General features: G+C 51.0%; 1 protein-coding gene and 1 long non-coding RNA gene across 15 annotated transcripts in view; one reads left to right on the top strand and one right to left on the bottom strand.

Moving 5' to 3' along the window:
- Positions 1 to 10919, top strand: part of LOC140641359 (uncharacterized) — a 267792-nt gene extending 256873 nt beyond the window's left edge. For 4 of the 6 annotated variants that reach the window (XR_012037892.1, XR_012037893.1, XR_012037891.1 and 1 more), the window contains 5 exons: positions 2438 to 2544; positions 3061 to 3171; positions 5116 to 5193; positions 6405 to 6510; positions 7287 to 10919. This is a non-coding gene — a long non-coding RNA (uncharacterized lncRNA). The remainder of the gene's footprint in view (positions 1 to 2437; positions 2545 to 3060; positions 3172 to 5115; positions 5194 to 6404; positions 6511 to 7286) is intronic. The other 2 variants (XR_012037894.1, XR_012037895.1) reach the window with 2 other exon arrangements.
- The window catches only part of MACROH2A1 (macroH2A.1 histone), a 78429-nt gene continuing 57704 nt past the window's right edge, over positions 1296 to 22020 (bottom strand). For 5 of the 9 annotated variants that reach the window (XM_072841073.1, XM_072841075.1, XM_072841072.1 and 2 more), the window contains exons 6-9: positions 17736 to 17826; positions 12932 to 13021; positions 10262 to 10436; positions 1296 to 2057 (exon numbers count right to left, since the gene is read on the bottom strand). In XM_072841073.1, the coding sequence (XP_072697174.1) occupies positions 1892 to 2057; positions 10262 to 10436; positions 12932 to 13021; positions 17736 to 17826 (522 nt within the window). In that variant the 3' untranslated portion in view covers positions 1296 to 1891. Of the gene's footprint in view, positions 2058 to 10261; positions 10437 to 12931; positions 13022 to 17735; positions 17827 to 19548; positions 19649 to 22020 lie in introns of all 9 variants that reach the window. The other 4 variants (XM_072841069.1, XM_072841068.1, XM_072841070.1 and 1 more) reach the window with 1 other exon arrangement.

Below are 22020 nucleotides of genomic sequence, written 5' to 3' on the forward strand. Positions count from 1 at the left end.
AACTTGGGGAAAATCATCTTTCAGGATTTGGTGAGAAGTAGTTGCCTTTTCATTGAAAAGCGTGTTTGTGATGGCTTTGGACGTCTATTTTGATTTCATTAGGCACAGCTTGGGGAGGAAAAATGATCCTTTACAGTCATCTACGATATGCAGTGCACTGCATATTTTCTCCTGGCTGAAGTCTGTTTTAGAAGCAGGCACGTTTCTTTTTAAAGACAGAGAAAGTCTTCCGTGCGTTGTAGGCACATTTGGATAAAGGTAAAGTACCTTTTAAAGCAAGCAGTGTCTGTGTTTTGTGAACTGAATTCAGGTAACGAAAAGTGTAGCCACTCTGGTCCAGCTGAGCCCTTTCTAACTACAGCTGACCCTTGAACAAGATGGATTTGAACTCTGCGGGTCCACTTAGGTGAGGATTTTTTTCAATAAATACAGTGCAGTACTGTAAGTGTAGTTTCTCTTCTCTCTGCTTTTCTTAGTAACATTTTTTCTGGAGCTTGCTTTATTGTAGTAATCCAGTATATCGTATAGGTAACGTACAGATTATGTTCATCGGCTGTGTTACCAGCAAGGCTCCCTGTCAACAGTAGGCTACTGGGAGTTAAGTTTTAGGGAACTTGTAAGTATGTGGATTTTCAACTGTGTGGGGGTTGGCACCCCTAACCCCCATGTTGTTCAAGGATCAGCTCTAACGTGCATCACTAAACCCCACCCGCAGCCTCCAGAAAGCGTGCAAGAGCTAGCAGCACACCTTGAGGACCTTATTAGTGGTGCCTTGCCCATGGAAAGTTCTTAGCAGCAGGAACCCTGTCCTGTAGGAACAAAGGGCCCAACATAGCCCTCGCAGAGGGTTCCAGGCTTCTGCAGCTCCATTTGGCAAGTGGCCCAGGGACACTGGGTCCATCCAGGAGCTGGAGAGAGCATCCATCAGGAGAGGGCAAATGGCAAGAGAGAGCTGGGCTCAGCGTCTAAAGACCCGGACTGGAATACCAGTCTGCCACTTGCCACCCGCACGGCTTTCAGCATGTCTGCTTCCTCATCCATGCAATGGGGAGAATGACTTTGCCCAAGTGTCACAAGGATGGAAAGAGGGACTTCACATGAACTCCCCCTACCAGCTGTTAGGGACTGAAGATGCCCCTGTGTCCAGGCAGCAGTGGCCCTGGGGTGCTTCCAGGGAGGTGCGGGGGGAGGGGGCAGGACGGGGTGCAGCAGCCACACCTAGTCCCCCACCCTGTGAGGAGAGAAGCCCACCCAGGGCTCATGGCACAGTAACTTGAAACACACCAGTCACAACAGCAGTTTAACATTTTACTAAATCAATTCACACAAATTCCAAATTGCAAATATAATTAAGGACAACAGATTCTGTTCTGCCTTTTTAAATCTTTCATTTTCAAATCCATCATTAAGACAAAAAGTAAACAAAAAATTAAGTCTGCTGCAAATTCATGATTTTTCTTCTTGAGGAAAAAAAAAGGAACATTATAGTAAAAAGAACGCCACTGGGTGTACAATAAAGCACCACAACACACGGTTACAAAACAGGCTTCCTGGATTCGGCCACACGTAGAAGACACTGCTCTCCCCGCTGTTCTGCGTCAAGCAGGATTTCATTAAAATAAAACTATAAAATCTCCTAGGTTACACTAAAGTCAGACACGGTCTGGAACACAGTGCTTAACAACAGTAATGCCAACTATCAGTGCTAACGTAAAAACATTTTAGAAGGTCAAAAACAATTAAACTGGAAACCAAAACCTTATTTTCCCTAGATGAGCAAAATTGGAAATGAAAGGGTCCCGCCTCCCAACAGGAGTGAAGGGGATTTTTCTTTCTTTCTTGCAAGGTGGAGGCAGGGGCACGGTGCAGGCTGGCTCTGTAGTTCCTCAGCCTAGTTGGCGTCCAGCTTGGCCATTTCCTGTACGTAGATGCCTATACTCTCGCTGTCAAAGAGCACGAAATACACCGTTTTGATGGAAGAGGACATTGTTGACACGAAGTAACTGGAGATGGCCTTCAGAATCAGCTGCGCTGCCGTCTGCTTTGGAAAACCATTCCTGTGGGAGAGAAAAGTGCTCAGCTGCCAGAGAGACGGCTGGGCCGTGGCCCTGCCCGTCTCCCTCCCCGAGGCTCTGAGGCGAGTGTTGTGCTTTGTCTGTGTTGCCTCAGTGCCCGGGGGGGGGGGGGGGGGGGGGGGGGGGGGGAGCGGGCATGGGGTCCTGTGGCCGCCCATGCACAGGCATGAGAGAGACCAACGCCTGCCACATGGGACGGACAAGTGGGCGGAGAGCTGGGACCTGCAGGACAAGGTCCTCTGTGCCCTCGGAGGAAGGGGACACGGCGGGTTTTCGGAAAGCAACCAGCAGACACGCAGGATCTGCGTTTTGGGCGTTAAGTCTCCCCAGGGTAGCTCCAGCTCCTGTGTTTCCTCTCCCAGCATCACTGTGACTCGCACTGGGCTTGACCCTCAGCTCTAGGGCTCACTCCATGGGACGACTGGAGGCAGGAGCTTCCCCGGGAGGGAGCTGTTCTGCATGCACACAGGTAGGATGGTTACACCCTTCACTTCGTAGGTGCTGGAGCTGCGGGCCCGGGATGCATCCCAGAGCACCCTAGCTTGCACCACCCAAAGGCCAGGATAGGAGAGCTGGGGGGTATGGGGAACAACTCTTGGCCCGGGGACCCCTTCATCTCAAGAGACAACATCCAAGACTCCAGGCCAAATGGCTGTGAATTCATGTGTACTTCCACTTAAATGTCAGGTGGCAATTTCAAGGGTAGGTGCACAGAATTCTTAAGAATCTCAAATGAGGCCTAGAACAATTGACACCACTTGCTCCTCAGTGCCTGAGACCGACCCTGGTCAACCCCACAGGTACAGGACCCAGGTGACCCAGGACAGTGGCAGGAACATAGCAGCTTGCCTAGTCCAGCAGGAATGACGTGAGCTTTGGAGCCAGTGGCCCTGGGTTCAGATCCTACTGGCCCCGTGTACAGTTAAGGATACTCGGGTGTGAGGCTGGGGCCAATTTTCATGGGGATCTCTTTCTTCATTGGCAGGTCTACGGTCTTTGAACTGCCCTGAGCCTGGGGACTATTGGTAGCCAAAGTGCTGAGCCAACCTGCCAGTTCTGACTCCACCTCTCCTCCAGATGGGGTACCTGCCACAAGGTGAGAGGTTTTCAAATGTCTTCGAACACTCTGAGCCTTGCTCACTAAGTGCCTGTAAGTTGTGAAGTACCTTGGCTGGCTCCCCTGGAGAGCCACACTTACTCTGTTGTCAGGACTCAGAGCACCTTAGAGTTACAGGTGAAAACAGTCTGAGGACTTGCTTTCCATCAAACTTCTGGATGCTACAGAAGTGAAGCTAATCCTTAGCAGACAAGGGACGTCACCAAGGGCACGCTTCCATGCAGAGTGGCCCATGGTCAATAGTGGGGTGCAAACGATCCTTCGCTCAGGCGGATCCTCGTCAGCCACATGGCACACCCCCAAAGCAGCCAGCACATGCAGGACTGTCCATGAAGAGCTGCAGAGCTGTGCCAGCTAGCAAGGTACCACGAGGCCCACATTCCTCTGGAGCAGATCCTGGGCGCTACGTCTACCACCAGAATAGGAAGGGTGACCAGGAGGCAGGCAGGATGGAGGGTGGTGGACACCATGTGGAACAAAGGGTTTTGCTGTGTGGGGGAGGGGGAGAAGTGGGACACACGAGGCAAGTCATTCCCCTCCCCCCTTTCCCTAGCAGACTTGGGAAGGAGCTGTGGGAAGCAACTGTTCTCCCCACGCCTGGCCGTCATCTCCTGCCCTGACAATTTTCACAGCATAGGTTGTCCAGAACAAGGCACGTGTTGGCAAGTGCTTGAGGACATGAACTCGACCTTCCATTTTAGGGGTGCATCTCTAGTGAGCATGTTCCCAGGGGCATGTGTGTACGTGAGTGTTGTGGGGAGTCCGTGGGTGCAGAGGGGCTGCCCTTCACTCAGTCCTGCTCCTGAGAGTGGGATGAAGGCCAGCTTTTGGGGAGGGCTGTGCAGATACAGGATCATGGGGTCACTGGAATAAGGCCCCCTTTTAAGTATCTCCCAAAGAGCAAATATTTACTTTCCTGCTGTAAATTCAGCTGCTGCCCAAAGGACTTGCCAGATTACAGCCCCTCATTTCATTCCTGGTGAGTAAGCCCCAAGGAGGTGGCAGCCAGTGGCCTGACCTGCAGGAGTGGGGAGCTCCTGGGAGCTGCAGCAGGATGGGAAGCCTGGACCATGGGAGTAGCTGGGGCTCCTGCCAAGGGAACTCAGAGCTTCCAGTCCAGGCAGAGCATCGTGCATGGACATGGCCTTGCCGCTGGGGCTGAGCAGGGCTGTGAGGAATTGATCTCGGCCCTGGAAGCCCAAGACCATGCCCCCAGCTCCCACAGTAAGGGTGCCTTTCTGACCTCTGCATCATGCCCACAGGGGGTACTGGGCTCAGGTGAGGGCCTGTAGACTCTCCCTGCCGTCCGTCGAGGTGCCTGCCTGATGGCCGCAGCCCCCCTCCTCTGGTGGTTTGTTTCACCAGCCTGCTGCCCTCACCCATGCTACGGCTGGGGTGCCTGAGCTGGGGGAGACGTAGTGCCCTGCAGACCAAAGGCATGCCTGGTGCTCCTGCCAGACTCCAGCACTTGCTGACTCAGACTGTCTCCGGTAGCTTTCCATTTCTGCCCCCCTCTTCGGACTCTGGAAAAGTCACTGTCAGTGAGGGAATGTTCTGTCCTGCTCCTGTGTGTTGGTGGTTCTCAGTTGTTGCCTCTCCCAGGATCAGAGAGGGCTTGTCCAAGTGCAGAGTCCTGGGCTCCACCAGGTGTAGGGAATACCCATGAGAACCACTGTTCTGCACGCAGCCACATGGACTTTGTAATCTGTGCTCATAGTGTGGGCCCCATGGGTAGGAACCTGTCAGTGGGAGAGCAAGGTGGGAATCGAAGGTTTTACACCTGCAGTATCCGTACCTTGCAGGCCCTACTGCTCACAGAGCATGAAAAAGGATCTTTTAGGATCGTGGCCGGGTACACGTGAGTTTCATTTGTTTCTCCAAACATCTCCTGTTGACAAACACTGATGCCTCCCTCTGTCCTAGGCCCCCACAGGCTCAGGAAGTCCAGCTATGGGACTGGCTGCTGCAGACCACACAGGCCGCCAGGAAGGACTAGGGAAGGTAAGGGCTTTCCTTAGATTGTCAAGGCTGCAAAGTGTATCTCGGAGCCACAGTTAGAAGGGTTTGCGGCAAAATGGAACGTACAAGTAGATGGTGTCCCAGGACTGCTTTATACAGCAGGCCCAGTACACTCAAGTCAGGGGCAGCTGTGGCACATGTAGTGGCCTGGGCAGTCCTCCCACTCTCCAGGGGCTCAGGCCATAGAGCCACACAGTTGAGTCTAGGCCCTGCCTCTGTGGCTCGCTGCCCATCCAGGGGAGCGGGTGGGTAGTTCACGCACCTGCTATCTCAGGAGGCCGTGAGTGGTGAACAAGATAAACTGTAGGATTTCCTACAGCAGGCAGTCTTGCAGGGTCTTCGTAAAGGCTCATGTGGTGCAAAACCGCCTTCCTCCCAGGCCCCATGACAGCATTTGCCACTGCACCTTCCCTATGCTGTGTTGGCCTCAGGCCCCCAGAAAGCTGTTGGCAGGTCAGTGATGCCTAGCTGTCGGCCACAACTGCTGGCACGCATCACGTGGCCGGGTGACACAGGGGCCCTGGTGCAGCATGAGCCAGCTTCAGGAGCTCAGTGGGCTGATAACTTGCTCCGCTCCTGGCTTCCTGGCTGCTTGGGTTCCCTTGGCCACCCTGAATGGCCATCCCTGCTTGGCCAAGTCTTTGGGCCCACTGCCCCCTGATAGCATTTTGTCCATCTTCTGGAGAAGACCACATACCCACTGTTCCCAAGATACAGTAAAGCAAAAGGGGATACAGGCTTCTGTTCTAGTGGGGATTTGGGGTTGAATCCCAGCCGCCCTGGGGCTGGGGCATTAACCTCTCCAAGTGTTAGTGTCCATGCCTGGACAATGGCACCTTATGGATACACAGGCTGATACCAGGGATGCTGATGTCCCCAAGAGGTGCGTGTCCCTCCTCTTCCCACTTGGGCCCCCACAGGGCCTACAGGGACTGTGAGAACAGCATGTGCCTTAAGTTACCCTGCAGCCACTGTCTTCAGCTTTGAGCAGACTAAGGGGATGTCTAAGCTTCCCCTGATGTCAGTCCAGTTGTCTTGAACAGCCCTTCTTCAGTGTCCTAGGCCTCAGCTTCCCTAGACTGGTACAAGGGGACCACACAGACTTTCTTTATCTGGTGTTTTTGGGTCAGCCTGGTCAGTGATAGCTGGGAGCTACATCTTGGTTGTTTCTTTCCATTCCACCTGGATGACAGGGATTCTTGGTTCACAAGAGCCACATCACAGACGACACTGAAGTTCCCCCAGTGCTCCTGAGCCCCCACATAATGGATGGGGCATCACCAGGCATCCCCATTACCGGTGAGCTCCCCTGTAGGGCTGGCTCTGGCAGGGACATAGGACTATGGGCCCAGAGCAGTGTTGAAAAAGGCTGACTGGGGACACTGGAGAATCCTGTGGGGAGAAGCTATGTCCTGGGAGGGAGGCCAGGCAGATTTTCTGGAGGAGCCGGTCCAGGAGCTTGCCTGTGAAGTCAGGGTAGGATTAAAGGCGGACTCTAGATGGATGCTGGTGTCTGAGGTGGACTGGTCCACCCATCTAAGGGTCCTGGCAGTCTAGGAGAGTGTAGAGCTGAATGGCTTGGAAGGCTGCGTGACACTGGAAAAGTGTCCATGCCCCTGGGAGTCACATTTCTGCTAGGATAAGGGTCTCTCTCACACTGTGCTCCTGGGGCATTGCACTTTCCCATGTTCTGTGTAGCTTGGAGAAACTGCCTTGGTCAAGTTGCCCCTGAAGGCCACTCCTTTCGGAGGTAAAGACCAGGCTGTCAGCTGGGAGCAGTGGGCTACAGTTCTGGAGGGTATAGGCACAGCCCACTGTGACTTCTTCTCTCGCTCCAGGGTGTTTTTAGGCTAATAACAAATCCTCCCCCTTCAGGTTGGTTCCATCCTATTTCTCTTCAATGGCCCATTCTCAGGGTGGAGGGAGGCTGAGGGCTAGGCCGAGGCAGGTCAGAGCATTCCAGGGTGCAGTTTCCTTTCCAAGGTTCCCTAGAATCCACTCCTATAGAGTACACTCAGGTAGTGAGGTGATCGTCCAGTGGAGGGCAAAAGGGGTCTGTTGACCAATTGAGACAGGAGGAAGAGGTTCCATGTGCCCTCATCTCCCCAACACTGATGCCAAGGACTTCCAGTCAAATTCTGGCTCTACCCAGTCCAAGCTGTGTCACATCGGGTAAGGTAACCCTTTTCATCTTTTGGGCTGTTTTTGCTTTGAGTGGAATTAATGACAGTGCTCACCTGGTGGTGGTGTTGAGAGATAATGCAGATTGAGGTTTAGCACAGTACATGGGACTGAAGCAATACCCATATATGGTAGCTTGAAAAACACAAACTGGCTGGTCTTTTAAGCTCATAAATCTAAGGAGAGTTTAATCAAAACCCCAAACTTCCTATTCCCTTTATACCACCCCTCCAGAGACAGGCCGTCCCTGAATGTCAAACTGAGCTGAGAGAGTGTAGGTATCCATAAATACCGTGACCACAGTGACCAAGGACAGGATATCCAGAGGCTAGAGGTGGTTTCCCCGAGGCCAGGGTTTCACCTTTAGGGGGCTTGACGGTTGGCCCTGGGGCCAATGGGCCAGCGGGAGGGGGCATGAGGCTGCAGTCATTTTCCACATGCTGGGCCTTGGCTGAGAGAAAGTGTTCCCACTGCTCTTTACCAACATGTTTGCATTTATATTGTTTTAATTCCAACATGACTTTTATGCCGGAGACACTGGATGCCACAAACAAGCTGTTTTATTTCCCCTCCTAAAACCCACTGTGATTTACAGGCCGGCTCTGGTGTAATCCCAATCTTTACTCATGAAAGACAGGGCAGCTGTTTACATGGCTCTGTGGGGCAAGGTCTGCCTGACAGATGTGGGGATGGTGGCTGGTGCACATGTGCTTGCCTTTGGCACTCTGCCCTCTTAAAAGCTTTCAATTGATTGTTTTTAAAAACTTTTTACTCCATGAAAAACGTAGAGAATTACTTTTATGCTTCAATTAAAAGTTTCCCAATAGCCATATGAAAGAATATGAAATTATTACCTCCAATAAAGGCTCCTATTGCTTCTTTCTTCGGAAGCACCTTTCATCAGAGCAGATCAAAGTGCATCCGAAGCACTAATTGAGCCTCGGAGCCATCTGTGAGGAAGGGCAGTCCCCAGAGCCTCACTCACTGATAAGGCAGGACAGAGAGGCTAACCTGGTTAGCTGGGGTCACACAGCAGCACAGTGCCAAAGGGGAGATGGGGGAAGCAGGAAGCTGGCTACTTGCGCTCTGGTTCACAAGCACTTTGTCCAAAATGGTTTTGAATGGACTCTGGCACCTATTACAAATCTCAATAGTTCTGGGGGAAAGTGTAAGCCGGGCGGTGCTTGCTGGGTTGCTTCTTTGCCACGTGTCCTGACAGGACAAGGAGCCAACCAAGGAGCTTCCAATGCTCTATCTCCTTTCACTTTTAAGAGGCATTTAAATAGTGTTTTAAAGTTACATTCCACATCGGCCTTTGGCAAAAGAACAGAATATGAAACCGTAGTGACTGGAAGCACGGATGACAAACCGATGGGTGGGCATCCCTCACTTTGGCAGTAAAGTGGCACTCGGCATACAGGGCAGGGAGAGCGTAGGCACGCGTGAGGGAGGGGTGCTGGCATGAGCTTTCCTCGAGGGTTCCTCTCCTCCCACACATATGTGGGAATGTGGCAGCTGCCTTTTGCTAGTAAGGCAGAGGACAGAGCTCACTGTACTGGCACCGAGGACCACAAAAGTAGGACCCGGTACTGGATGGCTTGGCTGCTCAGAACTACAGGAGTGGGGAGGGGAGACACCCAGCGCCTGGGAGCATCTGCCGCTGATAGAGGTGGCCAGTGACAGAGGCTCTAGCCACAGCTCTTCCCCCTTTCAGTCCTCTGGTAAGTAAGTCCTGGCAGCACTACACAATGTCTGCAGGCCACAGAAAGCCCTGGGGCCCAGTGGCCATGCCTGTCCGCCCATGGGAAGGGCCTCCTGGGTGCAGTGTCAAAGCTCTGCTTGAGCAGACCCTCCCTGGGTCATAGGACAGGAAGCCTGCCCAGGGCCAGCTCTGTGACTGCAGGTGTGGAAACTCAGTGACAGCAGCGTTCAGGAAGGCAGTTACAAAGCTTGGCCAAGACGGTAAGAGCAAGCTCCACTCTATCTTCCCCATGGGTTCAGAAGGGAAGTGCTTTGAAAAGAGGAGCTTGCTATAAATGCAAGGAAGGGGTTTGAGGACTGATCCTCAGGCTCACTGGGTACAGCCTGTGGTGTCAAGGAAAGTCACTGTGCTGTCACCTAAAGCCCGGCCTAATCCTGAGGGACTGACCCAAGGAGCCGTGCGCTCTGGATGGGATGCCCCAGGTACAGCCACGGCCAGTACAGAGAGCCCCAGGTTGTGGCCGTTCTCAAGCCCAAGATATCCCCACTGCAGCCAGTTTTCCATCATCTTGGGGCCCGGTCCAGACTGCGAGCTTTCTGGAGGTATGCAGCATAGACTGCAGCAGGGAGGACCCTGTGATGGGAGAGGCAGTGGGTCACAGCCTCTTCCACATGCCATGGAGCTCCCAAGGCCCTCTCCTCTCTCTGAGCATACACCCAGAGGGGGCTGGGCCCAGCCCTGTTTGGTACTTAAGTGCCTGCTCAGGCCCATCCCTCACAGTGAAACAGCAGGACAGAGAGGCAGAGAGCACAGGGGTGGGGAAAGTGAAGGATGCCTGGGAAAACAAAGGTAAGAGGCAGAGGGCTTTGCTCAGAGAATGCTGGGGTTCTGGAGGCGGGGGGAGCACCTCTTGTGACAAGCATCCCCGCATTCATACCTCCCCTATCCTCCCCACATGTGTCTCTGTGTCCTGAAACTTCACTATCTAAGCCAGCATCTCTGATGGCCCTAGTACACCCCGAGGTCACTTTCAGACATTCGTGTTTGTATTATTCCTTATCTCTGGCTTTGGGTCTTCTCGACTAAAGCAAGGGGGTTGGAAGCAACCTCCAGACCTCCACGATGATGGGCTCAATATGCCACTGAGCACAGGCCGTGTGCACTTACCTTCCACTGCCAATGGATGGAAACGCGATGGACTTGAGCTTCTTGTCATCTGCCAGGGCCAAGCAGTTCTTCACCGTCTTTTCCAGAAGTTCCTCACACTTGTCTGCACCCCACACCGGACTGTTACAGTGGATCACAAACTTGGCAGGCAGGCCATGGCCTGCGCTGACAGCAGCTGGAGGGGACGAGACAGGAATAGTGAGTTCTGTCCCTCTGCAAGGCACAGGGCCCCAGATGCCCAATGCAGACCCCTCCAGCTGTAGCACATCTCCTGGGCTCCCCTGTATCTTGCACCTGCCTGCTGGTTGTGCTTCTGAGGTCAGCTCCAAGTGCAAATTGTTGCTCCATGGCTAGTCTTCTCAGGGGAAACACCGGGCCAAGACCCACCGCTTGGAGAGCTGGCATGAGGACACGTCACTGACAGGAACTTTAGCCACGATTATAGGGATCCCCCTCTGTATCCTCCTGGAGGCAGACCCTTTGCAGCCTCAGATTTACCTTTTGGGGTCTCCAAGCCCCATTTCTCCAGTGGACTCCTGTACAGATAGTTCCTAATTATCTCCAGTTAATGAACCTTGAAGCAACAAGGCTGGCAGCTCCTCTTCTCCCTCACTGATCCCCCTTAGCAGCGACAGAAATAAACCGTTCTTCCACAATATGCTTATCTGGTCTTGAAGAGCTGCTTGGTCCAGCTACACATGCCCACGCCGCCTCAGGTGTGCTACCTTCCTACCACCATCCCTCCATCCCCCGGGGCAAGGGTAATAGGTCAACTCAGGGTCTTCCAGAACATGTTCTGCAACTCCCTTCCCCAAAGATGCACCGCAAAGCTGGCGGTTCCGGGTCACTGGGTCTGGGGAGGGCTGCGTGCTCTATTTCTATAATGACCGCACTAAGGTCTCCATACCACCACTGTGGTTTGTTTCCTGAGCCTTTTTGGTGAAGAACGGCCCTCAGGGGGAGGGCTTCAAAGTATGTTTTGACCATAGCAGATACTGATTGGGCAGAAGGGCTGACCCACAGGCAATGGGAGATTGCAGGGTTTACACACTGGTCTGTCCTCAGGAGAAGTCACTGCTCAACGATGCGTGGGAAAGGACGGGAAAGAACCACCCCAACAGGGATCATACACCTGCGCACAGTGCAGCAGGGCTATGTTACTACCTTTGCATGTTTAAAAATATTTTAAAACAATCTTGTGAAACAGATCTTAATATCAAGAATGAAATAAATTATGAAAACAGGTGCACAGGTCTTGAGCCATGCTGTCATGAGTCTGCCTCAGCCATTGCTCAGTGTCACCAGCTGAGTTTGGAACATGGCAGCACCAGGGTGCCTCTTGTCACATCTCCATCTGGGGGTCACCCCAAAGGAAGGACCTCTGGGCTGGCACAGAGAGGTGCCAGGAAGGAACTGAGGAAAGGCCAGGAGCCCCTGGCTGGGTAGTTAATGACACAAGGGTCCTACCTTGTTCCATATGGGACTTTGGTGGAAATGCCTAGAAGGGCTTGGAAACATAACTTGTCCTGATACCCCTTTGTAGCCAAGCTTGGCTACGGGGTTGGGCAGGGCAGAGATCAAAGGCACAGATCAGCAGAGGGAATGCTACCCTACTCTCCACCCCAGGCTCTGTGCCTAGCCCAGGATGACTGGGGAAAGAGGGTCACTGATGTGCCCTCTGAGAGGGATTGTGTAGCAGTCACATAGTAACTGTTGACACCTGTAGTTAATATTCATTTTAAAAATAGGATCTACAAGAGAGAATGGGCATTGGGGGGGGGGGCACCCAGGTGGCTCAGTGGTTGAGCGTTTGCCTTCGGCTCAGGGCATGATCCTGGGATCCTGGGATTGAGTCCCACATCAGGTTCCTTGTGTGGAGCCCACTTCTCCCTCTGCCTATGTCTCTGCCTCTCTCATGAATAAATAAAATATTAAAAAAAGAAAAAAGAATGGGCAGTGGGGACCATCAAGCATGAAGAGAAGCTGGGGCCCCAAGCAAGGACAAGGTTGGCTTGTCCTCACACAGCTGGTGGAATTAACCGGGCCTCACCCCACTATTTGGACATCCAGGCCCTGGAGGAGGCCATCTGTCCTGCACATCCTACTGACCACCTCAGATTTCAAAATCCAGGCCAGCAGCAGAAAGAAGGATCTACCTCCAGCTCTTTGCAATCCTTCTCCCTATACCAGGTTCCAAGTCGTTTTCTTACCCCTGGTATCAGGAAAGGTGTGATGGGCAAATGAAAAATGTCTATTTTTATTTTTCCCATGGAAAACACAGATGGCTAAATGAAAATGATTAATTTGCATTTCTCCCCAGCACTTCCACAGATGGCTCAGTATCACTATCTACAATTCTCGGCTCTTAGCTTTGCCAAAGTGGGCTGCTGTAATTCCTTAAAATTAGAGGTCTAGACATCAAACATTTAAAAGCTATTTTGAGCAATAAAGAAAAAAATTGGAAAGGCGGTTTTCACAACACTTAGGCTCCCCGCCGACAACTTGCATGTGGCAAGTCCAAGTTGTAAAGCTGACAGGAGTCCCTGGGGCTCCAGCTAGGGAGACAGGTTTGCATGACCTGCACCTCTGAATCCCAAGAGGTCTCAGAACCTGGTTCTCCTCATGCTGCACAAACCACACCCAGAAAAGCAGGGTGCTTCCCCAGCTCACCTCCAGCTACTTCCAAGGGCCCGTTCTTTTTTCGGAGTTCCAGAACAGCCTCCACAAACTCCTTGCCACCTTTCTTCTCCAGCGTGTTTCCTAGACAAGGACAGGGTGAGGTCAGATTGCCCTTCTTGTGTCTCAGGGCACACACAGACACTTAGCATGTCAGGTGATTACATACTTCAAATGATCTGACCAACTAAATTTCCATACGGCTGCAAAACAGGAACCAAGCTTTGGTTAAATTGTAAAAAGTGGCATTTACAAAGGACCCACCAGTGGCCAATTACCACTGAGCCGTCTCTTCTCACTTTTGGGGGTGGCTTGGGGTAATCCTGGGTATGCCAGAGATGTGAGGGACATGGGACATGCCTATTCATTGCAAGCATGCCTTTCTGCATGTTATTTGTTGCCCCGAGAAACCAGATGGTGTTGGCTTCTGAGCTCATGCTTCCCCTAAATGTTCTTCTCTGTCTCTGGGGAGAACCCCCAAATAAGGAGGCTTTGGGGGAAGCATACCATGCTCCCATCAGGAAGCCAGGTCTCCCCCTGACAGCAGGCCCAGAAGAAAGCATTCACATTTGGCCACCTCTGGACCAGCACTATTAGTGTGCTTCATTCCTATTTTGCAGCTTTGCCATCATATGTGAATACAAAAAAATAAAAAAAAACAAAAACAAAAAAAATGGCTTCAGACAGTATTTCCTTCATCACACTAATGACTGAGAATCACTTTAGGTAAAGGAAGGCAACCTCAGAAGCAGAGCTTAAAGGCGACCTTGTACATGTGAAAGGAAGGTAATCGAACTGTTCAGGGCCAGATCTTCAAGATTAAATCCAGTGAGGTAGGCAGCACCGTTTTTGGAATTAACAATCTCACTCAGTATTCCGTTCCTGCTATGAAAGCCGAGGGCCCACACGACCTTACCAAGCCCTCTGACATCTGCTGGTTCAGTGCCTCATGTGGCACAGCAAGCAGCGCTCAAACCGAGTGAAAACATCATCCTCTTAGGTTTGGCCAGAATGTGGGGTCTCAGTCTTCCTTAAGCTCTGATTCATCAGTTTTGCACATTTTAAAGTACTTTTCCTCACAAGAGGATAAAATACTCCCCTTAAGATCCACCATTTATCTTGGAATATTCTACATTGCACTTAGCACCTGGTAGTATATGTCAGGGCACATCAGAGTGCGCCAGCCCAAATTCTCTTTGGAGTCACCCTTCTGGGACGAGGTCTGAGGAGGTGTGCACTAACCCCAGGAAGTATCGAGGAGGAGGAAGAGGAGCGCATGGTGGGGGCACAGTCACAAATCAGCACCTTGGTAACGGCAGGCCCTGACCTGTGTGCCAGCCCGCTGCAGGGAGTCTGGGGTGCGTGAACAAACCTCACCAGCAGGCTGTCACCCCTGCAGAGCTCTAAGTGAAGGCCGGGCTTTTGGGGAGAGATTAGCGTGGGATGCTAGGGGTGGGGTCCAGCATCCCTCATTAGCCGAGACCACCTTCATGCCTTTACCTGTCTCAGAAAGCAGCCACAGGTGCTTTACATGGCAGAGGAGTCAGGAGAGAAAAGACCTCCACTCCAGAGACTTCTAACCGCTGGGACAGCTGTAGTACATTTCTGACAAAGACCAGCATCAGGGAGGTGGCTGGAGTGGGCATCAGGGAGCAGGGTCGGGCCTCATGGGCACCTCCATCTTGCAGGGAGTGCACACTTGGAGGATACAACCCGGAGGAGTGAGCCCCAATTACAGGCTCACTCAAAATAGCATGCAACTGAGAAAAATGGATCTTAAGTCTGAACCTGCAGGGTCCCAAACACTACCGCCCACCACGCCTTGCCTCCTGACCTGTTCTCAGGCCTGAGGCAGGGAAGCATAGCTGCTCTACTCAGAGCTATCTTAGGGCTGAGTTCTCTATTGTACATACGCTTGGGGTGCAGGGGAGGGGGCACTAAGAAATTTAGAAGATAAAAGAAAATCAGTATTGTACTGGTACTACCAACTCCTCTCTCAAGTCTACAGTATTAAGAAAATGGGCTGATTTATAATTAAAGGTGTTTTATCTTAGGAAGAGTGTTTACTTTAAAATTCTTACTTATAATTAAATCTTGCTTTAATTAGAAGTGAAAATTTGCACGTTAAAATACACTCAATGCATTTCCCAAACTTAAAAACTGAATCCTAGGTTGCAGGCAATCACCCCCATCAGGACTGGACCCCTACACACACATATGTATGCACATGTTCATGTAGACACACGTGTACTTTGTAACAAGAAACAGGCCCATTTCAACCGTATTGTCAACACTCATAAGGTAAGACTCTGGCATTTTAGGCTTCACTTCAGGGTTAATCATAAAGCAATTGGCTTCTTTGCCCCCAAGCATAAACATGTGTTACTCCCATGAGAACAAGAACATTATTTCATGCTTAGAAAGCAGGCATAAGTATCAGTGTTCAAAACAGCCTGAGCGAGAATTTAGGCTTGGACAAACGTCAGGCTAAGCCTGTGGTCTATTTCACTGTTAGAAAGAACTGTGATGGGTAAGAGTTAATCATGGGGCTAAGCATTCCTGCACTGGCATTCCTTCTTCCAGCAGTCTCGGGGCTCAGGAATTCACACCCAATGGGGGAGATGGAGTGGTCATGTCCTAGCTTCCTCTTTTCCCCTCTCACACACCAGAGTGGGAGCTGGAACCAATTGAGACCACGTCTGAGTCTGGTTTGTCATTGTTTTGGTATCATAAAAGATATGTGGGTTCAGTACTAGTCTGGACTGGTTCATGGAGAAAAAGCACGGAGGTGGGCTTTGGAAGACCTGGGTTCTGACACAGTCATTTAGGGTCCTCCTAGGCCACTCAAGCCATCTGGACCCTGCTGAGCTTCTTGTCCATCTGTGACAGTGTCTGTGAGCAACGGCGACGTGACCTCAGGCAAACTCTCAGAGCCAGATTACTGACATGTCACCGAGGCTACTTGTGCCTGCCCGGTACATCTCAGTGCGGGGAGGGCAGGCCCATCTCAGGGGCAAGTATTAGCACTGTCACGATTCCAGGGAGACTCCTGGGAAGGGCAGGTTCTTTGCCTGTTACCCCAAAACTGGCTCCTGCTCCCATCTCAAAGCCTCCAGCTCTACCTCCTGGTGTTGCTAATCCTGCTGAACACATGCCTTCCCCAGCAAAGAAAGGTGGGCTTTCTCTTCTCCTTGGGCATGGGGGAGATACTTTTGCACTGGAAATTTGCTAGTTTCCATTTCACCCCAAATCCTGGATGGCAGGATGACCCCAGGCCTTAGTCACTCCTGGCAGGAAGATAAGCCCTTAGCTGTTCTGTTTATTTTCCTCCAAATAAGTACTTCCCTCCCATCAAGCTTTCATTTGGTTAAGAAAGGGAGTATCTTTCTCTTAAGCTGCCTGACTTAGGAGCTCTTAAACTCCTCCAAAATCTTGTGAAAGTGGAGTTTATTTTAATTGCCTACAGCCCGTTCTCATTTTGGCCTGGGAGACTTAGCGAATCCGGACTTCCCGTCCAGTTTGTCTTTCTCATCCCCGTCTGAGATCCAAAATGCCCAGGAGAGCAATCAGCCCAAATAGCAGTGGCTAGGGCAGACTGCGAACAGCAGACTTTGCTAGTGACACTAAACAGGACTGGACAGCCTCGGAGATTGCTAAACTTTTTGTACTTCCAGTGTCTGGGACGCTCAGGAAAATCCTGGTAGCCTCAGCCTTCAGGATGACTTCACTTTTGCCCCTAAGAAAGGGCACCACTTGAGAAAGTGGCATTCAAATCTACAGCCAGCGTGCTGTTCTTGGGATCAGCTCATCTACCGTAGATGCCAGACAAATCATAGATGCCAGACAGGAAGGACTGACCATGGGGCAGGCACAAGACAAGGTGCTTTGTCTACTTGAACATCATGCTCATTGTGATCACTCTTTCATAGGTAGGAAAACTGAGGCCCTGAGGAGTTAAGTAACTTGCCCAGCCCCCATAACCAGTAACGGCAAGGCTGGGATTTAAGCTCCTTCCAACTAGCTCCAACCTTGTGCCTTTTCGCCAAAACATCAGGATGCCCCCTCCTCATGTAAGCACCACAACATCTTTGTAAAGCAGGGCACTCTCTGACACTCTGCAGCAAGTCTGCAGCTGCACTGCTCAGCCCCCAGCCTGGCCCTATCTCTCCCTCGCTGCACCCTCAGCTGGTGAGTGCCACAAGCCAAATGAGGATGCATGTCAGCTGCAGGGAACAGGAAGGGGCTTTCTGGGTCTAGGAGAGTGTGTCTCGAGAAGTCTGGGGGCCCCACATCAGCATGAGGTGATTCATGCAGTTAAGGTCTGAGAACCCGTGTGTTCCCAGAGGCTTTAAGACCATCTTGAAGCAAGCATGCCTCTGACACCAAAGTGTGGGTGGGGGTGGGGGTGGGGGCAGGGCAGAGACCCATGCAGACAGCACCAAAGTGGTCTGGGAAGCCACTCAGCCCATCTGGCTGCATCCCCCGTGCAGCGGAAATCATGGGTGAACCCAGTCTCCAACAAAGCTGTGCCTCGTGAAGCAAATGCTGAAATGATGTTGCTGAACCAGTTTCCAAACCAGAAGTGTGCCCATCTGGGAGCTGCATGATGCACCCTGGCTGACAGCTAGCTGTAGTTTCTCGTGGTCACAGCCCAGGGATGGGAGACCGTGGGGAGGTCAGGACAGCTGGAAGTGTGAAATGAATGCAGCCCTGCATAGCTGTCAAAGGATCAAGCTGTCTGCGGCGGCCGACTGACCATGCACACACACACTCTCGGCAGCACCCGGCTAGGCATTACCTACTTCACCACCGGTGTAGAAGTCAGTGTTTGTCGGGTGAACGACAGCATCACTGTCGATCGAGGCAATGTCAGCCTGTACAACTTGCAACTATAACAGGTAAACAAATGTATATCAACTGTGTTGGACCGAGACCCACGCACAGGCACATTTACTAATGCCCCAATGGCAGGGCTGGCCTACCTGGTCGATTCCAACATATGAGCCCAAGGGGCAATCAGTCCACGAAGTGTGCGCACATGTGGATGGGGGTGAGGAGGAGGAGGAGGAGGAGGAGGAGGAATATCAAATGTGACATGTTTAAATCAAACATTCGAATGACATGTCCAAAAAAAGAGAAACACACACATGAGATCATTTCCAAAGATTAAAAGAAATAACAAAACAACGAATGCCCCATTTCACTTCGCAAAAACCTATAAAACTGGCACCCCACTGAGAAGACTACTAAAACATGGCATCAGTTTTAAAAAAAATGTGGACCATCAGGCCAACCACAACAACAAGTTTCTCCATTTTGTCGGCAGCAACTTTCAGAGCTGGACTTTTATTCTCAGGACATTCACTGTTTTGTCTGCCTTCAAGGGACATCTCTTAAAAACGAAGAAAACAGTATGTGTGCATAGAGAATTGCCTTTATATTCCCCCTCAGCGTGTCACAGTTTTTCCAGGTCTACCATTTATTCTCGTCAATCTTATTTTCATGTATTTTATGTACAAATATACTTTGGATAGGATCCCTGCTTTTTCTAGCTTGTGGCTTTTTTTTTCTTTTTTTAAAAAAACATCTGTATAAAGAAAGTATATGGTTGAAAAATGAGTTCACACAATTGCATTCTTGAGACCTGGTTCCCATGTTTCCAGCCCACTATCATACCCAGTCTGTATGGGTCGGGCCTGGACTCTAGAAGGAGCATCTCTGCTGGTAAAAGATCTGCCACCTGACAAAGGTAGCAAAAGGGGATCAAAAGGCTTTAAAAAAACATACATAGGGCAGCATCGGGCAGGAGGCTCCATCCGTGGGCATCTGTTAGTCTGCTGCCCCCAGCGAGGCTCACAACTAAGAGGACAGGAGCCTTCCCTGAGCTGCTAGTTCATCTGTACCAAGATCAAGCCACAGAACGGGACACCTGATGAGTACACCCCGAGCTTGCCCTGAGCCGTGGAGACACCATGGCTCTGGGGCAGAGTTTTCCCCCATAGGAACTCACTCAGAAAGAGAGGCTGTCCTGTTTATCATCATCCTCTAATCAAACAATTCATGAAGTTGGCATGCAGTCATATACTGTTTTCAGTTTGTAGGGAAAACTGAGGAAATGACAGTAGATGGTCAATTTGGGGGAAACCAATTTGCTGGTGGATTAAAGACAACGATATGCTGATGCAGTTTAATTGTCTTCCTTTTCAAGTGCGCTCACGCTTTGTCATTTTTGATTAAGGCTTAAATGGAGAAACTATCATTTTGTAGCAACCTGAGATTTTTCAGTTCTAAAAAAAAACCAAACACATTTTTTAAAAAATCCCTCCCAAGTAACCAGCAGTCAGTATGATCATTATGGAAGAGAATTTAGATGGCGATGTATTGACAATCAAGGGGAAAGTAGCCAATTGCACTTAGTAAGACGTCATCAGATCATTTCCATTTGAAATGGCTTGGAGCAAGTAAACATTCAGGATTTACCCTCATGTGATCATCTTGGATTTGGGAATTTGCCTTGTCCACCTGATATTTGAGAAGATGAAGAGCCTAAATTCTGGGTTCCATAACTTTTCATCTGACAGCTGGCGGTGCCAAACCCCATCCCCAATTACCTAGGTCATCTTTAAGGTCAATGTCAGCATTGGTAGGATTGATTATGGCCTCCACCTCAAAGCCGGCTAAATTACTGATTTCACTGTGAATAAGGTTCAGCTGAAAAGAAAAGCATGAGGTGGGAAATAACAGGACAGCCGGGAAGTCACAGAGAAGTGAGCCTTGGGATACAGATGAAGGGCAGTGGACACTCCAGGTGCACTGGGCGCATAGGGGAAGGGGGCGTCATTGGCTAAAACAAATCCATTTCAAACAAGACTTGAGTGCTGCTCAGGATGCTGGAAGGAAGCTAGGCTGAGGGTCCAGGACTTGCTGGGGGATACCTGGGGCAGGGCAAAAAGGAGGCATAAGCCATGTGGACTGGTGGATCCACTTCCCTTTGAAGACAACCAAGTATAGCAGCTGTCAGGCCCCAGCATCCAAGGACTCACTGCCGGAGTGGGGACAATATGTGTGACCCTTTCTTTGAGCCCCAGGATGGTACACAAGTCCTCGATGGTTTGGGAAAGTCCCAGTAGCTCTGCCTTTCTCCAAGTGGCTGTGGGTCTTTAAAGCTCTCCCTATCACCCTGACTACTGGCTGGCTGGCTCCCTGCCCTGCTCAGAGGTGGTAAAGAGCGAGATGGTCTGTTGCTTAGTAACATCTAATTTTACATGCCTATTAGTCAGGGAATGCTCAAGTTCTGGTGAAAGCCAGGAAGAGAAACAGCAGCTCTCTACGAGACAGGGTGTATCTTCGAGTGTTTCACTCTACTGAGGCCTGCTGGGTTGAGGATTCCCCCCAGTTTCATGAGCATGAAACCAACTGGCTCTTTTTGAAGAGCCACTGGATGTCCTCCCTCCCCACAGTTATCTTGTTGTTGTAGCAACCTTCCGGCTGAAAGGAGCCCTGAATTCTAGATTCAGCTGTCAAAGGGGCAAGAGGAATTAGCTGACCCAGGACTACTATCCCAGGCCCTACCCTTTCCCTTCCTGTTCTTAGGAAGCAAAGTGTGCTCTTAGATGCCTAGTATTCAGTGACATGGATTCCTAACGGCTGCAGCAAAGAGCAATGCCTCAGCAGTCTCCAGAGGAGCTGGCGCCCGGGACCAACTATGAGCCAGGCTGGAAGAGCCGCCTGCAGCCACAGGGCCCAGCAGGGCCGGAGCCTTTGTCTGCACTCGCACTCTGGTGAGGGGGCCGTGTGTAGACCCTTGGCAGGGAGGCTTGTGGCAACCTGGCCAAGGCACTGAGTTTCTGGGGCTAAATGTTTTGTTGACCTGACACTCTATAAGCACCAAAAACATAAACCCACATATCTCATTCCCAGAAACACACAGATTCTCAAAAAAAAAAAAAAAAAAAAAGGACCTGCTTCAACCCAAACTCATCCCTTGTGAGAAAGCACTTGTGGAAATCAGCCTGGTCACATGGCTGGGGAAAGACTGGGCTAGGCCCCTGGCACAGGGCAGTGCGCTCCCTTTCCAGGTAGTAAGGTGGAAGAGGAACAAGTTTTCTCCATGGGGACTCCCTGGGGAATGGTTCCCAGCACTGCTGGGAGCCACCAAACATCCCTAGGAAGCCCCCTGGAGGTGACCTCACACAGTGGAGCTCTTAGCAGTGCAGGCTCTGTGGCCGGACAGAGGCAGAGAAGGGACCAGCATCAGGGCTAGGGTGCTCAGGGCTGTGGTCAGGGAGAAGAGGTGTGGGTGTGGGTGGGGCGGGGGGGGGGGTACTCAGGAAGGCAAGTGAAGGTCAGGATTCAGGACAAGGTGAAGAGTTTGATTATGGTATCACGTAAGTATCCCATCTTTGCATCTATAAGCAAGTGCTGTTTATAAAAATTCAGATTAAGCTAATACTCCCTGCCTCTCCCCTCCCCCAACCAAAAAAAAAAAAAACCCACACCTCAAAACCCTACCCTATGAAGTAGTAGGAGATTGTTGAGGGAGGATGGGAAAGGAGAAAAAAAAGAGAAAGCAACACTTCACTTAGTGTGGTATGAGTCAGTATACTTTTAAGGTATCTCTGACTTTCCTATTTAAAAATATCCATGTTCAAATCTCTCAAATTCACACTATTTTTTTCCAATGGTATAGATGCTTCTGAATTCCTATTTGCGAGCACAATGGAAAATCAGCTATTTCCCTGGGCTTTGATTCAGCTAGCAGAGAAGACCCCAGGAGACTGCCTCTGCCTGGGGAATGGGCTCTCTGGAGAAACCGGGTGGGTGGGGGTGGGCAGTGGGGCAGGTGGGGAGCTTCAGGGCTGTACTGAAGCTAGAGAGTGGTTGCCAATAGAACAAATTCCTTGGAGAACTCTGAGTTTGCTCTGGACTCCTCACCTTCCTGACAAGAGATGCCCCACTCTTGGAAGCACAGAATGTTGCACCATAGGGAGCCACTACCACCAGCAAAGAGAACTCCCAGCTAACGTCTCCCTCACCCCATGTCTGAGCCTTGCTTTTCTGTGTGCTCACTAGAGTGAGGGCCT

This window comes from Canis lupus, chromosome 10, assembly GCF_048164855.1.
Source record: "Canis lupus baileyi chromosome 10, mCanLup2.hap1, whole genome shotgun sequence".
Taxonomy (NCBI): Eukaryota; Metazoa; Chordata; class Mammalia; order Carnivora; family Canidae; genus Canis; species Canis lupus.